This window comes from Arachis ipaensis, chromosome B02 (assembly GCF_000816755.2).
Source record: "Arachis ipaensis cultivar K30076 chromosome B02, Araip1.1, whole genome shotgun sequence".
NCBI classification, from domain to species: domain Eukaryota; kingdom Viridiplantae; phylum Streptophyta; class Magnoliopsida; order Fabales; family Fabaceae; genus Arachis; species Arachis ipaensis.
In genome coordinates this window covers 78,769,194-78,771,854 of record NC_029786.2, presented here as the reverse complement: position 1 = coordinate 78,771,854, position 2,661 = coordinate 78,769,194, and the positions used below count along the sequence as shown (strand labels likewise).

General features: G+C 28.5%; 1 protein-coding gene across 2 annotated transcripts in view; it reads left to right on the top strand.

The window, feature by feature from the left end:
• Nucleotides 1-2,661, top strand: part of LOC107625497 (bZIP transcription factor TGA10) — a gene marked incomplete in the record, with an annotated part of 9,921 nt that overhangs the window by 3,387 nt on the left and 3,873 nt on the right. For both annotated transcript variants that reach the window (XM_016328143.2, XM_016328144.2), the window contains 2 exon segments: nucleotides 458-683; nucleotides 2,121-2,360. In XM_016328143.2, coding sequence (XP_016183629.1) covers nucleotides 458-683; nucleotides 2,121-2,360 — 466 coding nt within the window.

The window sequence follows — 2,661 nt, the reverse complement described above, 5'->3', positions numbered from 1 at the left end:
CACATAAATTATTACTATTATTATTTAATTAGAATCATCGTTATTATTGTTCCCTCTATTCTAAAATAATTACCACTTTGTCTAAATATATACTTTATAAGATAATGTAACTACTGCATATATATAGACAGATAGATTTTTTTAAATGAACGTATTTAGTCAAACCAATAATTATATATTTTGAATAAAGAGAGTATACATATACTACACGTATATCATACTATATTATATTAATACTACAACAATAAAAAAAAAGTCTAACCTCATTAGTTAAATGAGTTTTAATAAATGTTGAATAGAATTCCATGCATGGTTTACTTTATTTTATTTTCAAAGTCAAATACAATTATGTATTATGTCATCAGCACGTGTGTATTATTACAATTAACTGTGTGAATAGATGGATTGTTATTTGTTAATTAATTATTTCCAATCTCAAATACAGACACATTCAGTTCCACCGTCTAGTGTGCGAACTAAGAGCAGCGGTGCAGGAACACCTGCAGGAGAACGAGCTAAGAATGTACGTTGAAAATTGCTTGGGTCATTATGACCAAGTGATTAATCTGAAGAGCATTGTGGCCAAAACAGACGCATTTCATATTGTTTTTGGAATGTGGAAAACACCAGCTGAACGCTGTTTCATGTGGATCGGTGGCTTCAGGCCTTCTGAACTCATTAAGGTACATTTCCTACCTAGGGTTTTAAATAATATTCTTTTTATATTTACTATATATATTTTTGTTCATAATTTTTATATTTATAGCAGATATGGAATGCATTAATTAAAACTGTTATTTAAAAGTACGATATGAATATAATAATAGCCCTATATATATATATAATTTCCCAATTAACATTTTGTGCTATATATACTAAATAACAAATAAACACCAAGATATAAACATATAGAATGGGTGGAGAAGGACTAATTAATAAGACTTCTCATAATTCATTAAGCTCTTGATATTGATTTATTAATCATCTTCATCATCAATCATCAAAAGTTTAATTTCCATAATATATATGTAAATTTAAAATTCTTTTACATTATAATAATCAGGTATTGTCATATAGATAAAATTTTTATTTTAAATATTTTTATGAACCTAGAGATAGTAGCATCTAATTAGATATAAGTATATGAATATTTCACAATATATAGAAATTTTTATAAATTTATTACATCACTAACGCATAAGAGCTCAAGTACATAGAATTAAAATTTGTCAAGATGTCCTTGGTTAGCTAGGCCTATAATTTCTTATTAATTTTTAAGAGAAACATTTTTCCCCTATTTTTCAAATTGAAGTTTTTTCTTTTCTCCTATAGTATAAATTCAACGCCGAAAAGGGGGAGGATAACAAGGGAGAGTTATACAATTTTGTATTTAAAAGGAGTTGATAAAATAAATGCATTGACTCAGTAACTTTTGTCGGTGGGGCTACCAAAGAATTTTTTTTTTTTTTTGAGGGAAAATGTATGAATTTAATGTGATGAATGAATTAAGGAAGATGATAGAGGGTTTCCGGTATTGGGTATAGTTAGGCTTCATTCCCTTAAAGCCATACCTTTCACTTCAATTTTTGGTATATTGGAATCAAAATGTGGCCTAAGGAACCATGCATGAAAGAGAAACAAAGTGGCACGGGTCTCTTTCTTTCATTGTCTTATTTCCTTATGTTATTTGATGGGAATAAAGTTTCTTCCTCCATACCCACCTCTCTTCCTTGTACTCTAGTTAATCAATAAACAACCTCTCAATAACCCTAAAACTTGTGTAACATACATATGACAAGAAAAACCTAATTCCTAGCTACACCATGACCTAATCATTATATGCATGCCATGCACACTTTCTTTCTCATACAAAAATGCTTTAATTTTATCTATATATCCATTGTACATAATTTAATTTTGTTCGCATGCATATCTTACGTGTATTATATGAAAACAAGCATAGAAATTAAAATGATATTTGATATAAAAAACATTCAATATAAATAATAACATAGGAAAAATTGTATAGAATATTGAAAATTTCAAATATCAACTAGATAGATCTATTATTGAGAACAAAGTTATTATTATTAAATATTAATGTATGTGCGTTGAATTAGGTTATTATGGCTCAAATTGAGCCTCTTACGGAGCAACAAATATTAGGGATATGTGGGTTGCAACAAACAACACGTGAGGCAGAAGAAGCTCTATCCCAAGGGCTTGAAGCTCTCAATCAATCACTAACAGAAACCATAACATCAGATTCATTGAGTTCTCCACCAAACATGGTTAATTACATGGGACAAATGGCTGTGGCCATGAGCAAGCTTTCAACTATCGAAGGTTTCCTTAGGCAGGTACGTTAATTAAATCAATCATTACAAACTTTAATTAATTGCCTTTGACTAATTATAACATATTCTTCCAACTTCCAAGTCGCATTTATATATGATTGAAAATACCATAAAATACATATAACAATAATGTTTATTAATGCATGTTGAATTTTTGTTGTGGATGTGATTTGAGTAGTACAAAGATTTGTGACCGTGTGATATTGATTTGCTAGTATTTTTTTGTGGTCCCCTATTGATATTTTTTACCAATAATAATAAATGTTTGTATTTTTTTTTTTTTTTGAGTCAATACTCTTCTTTT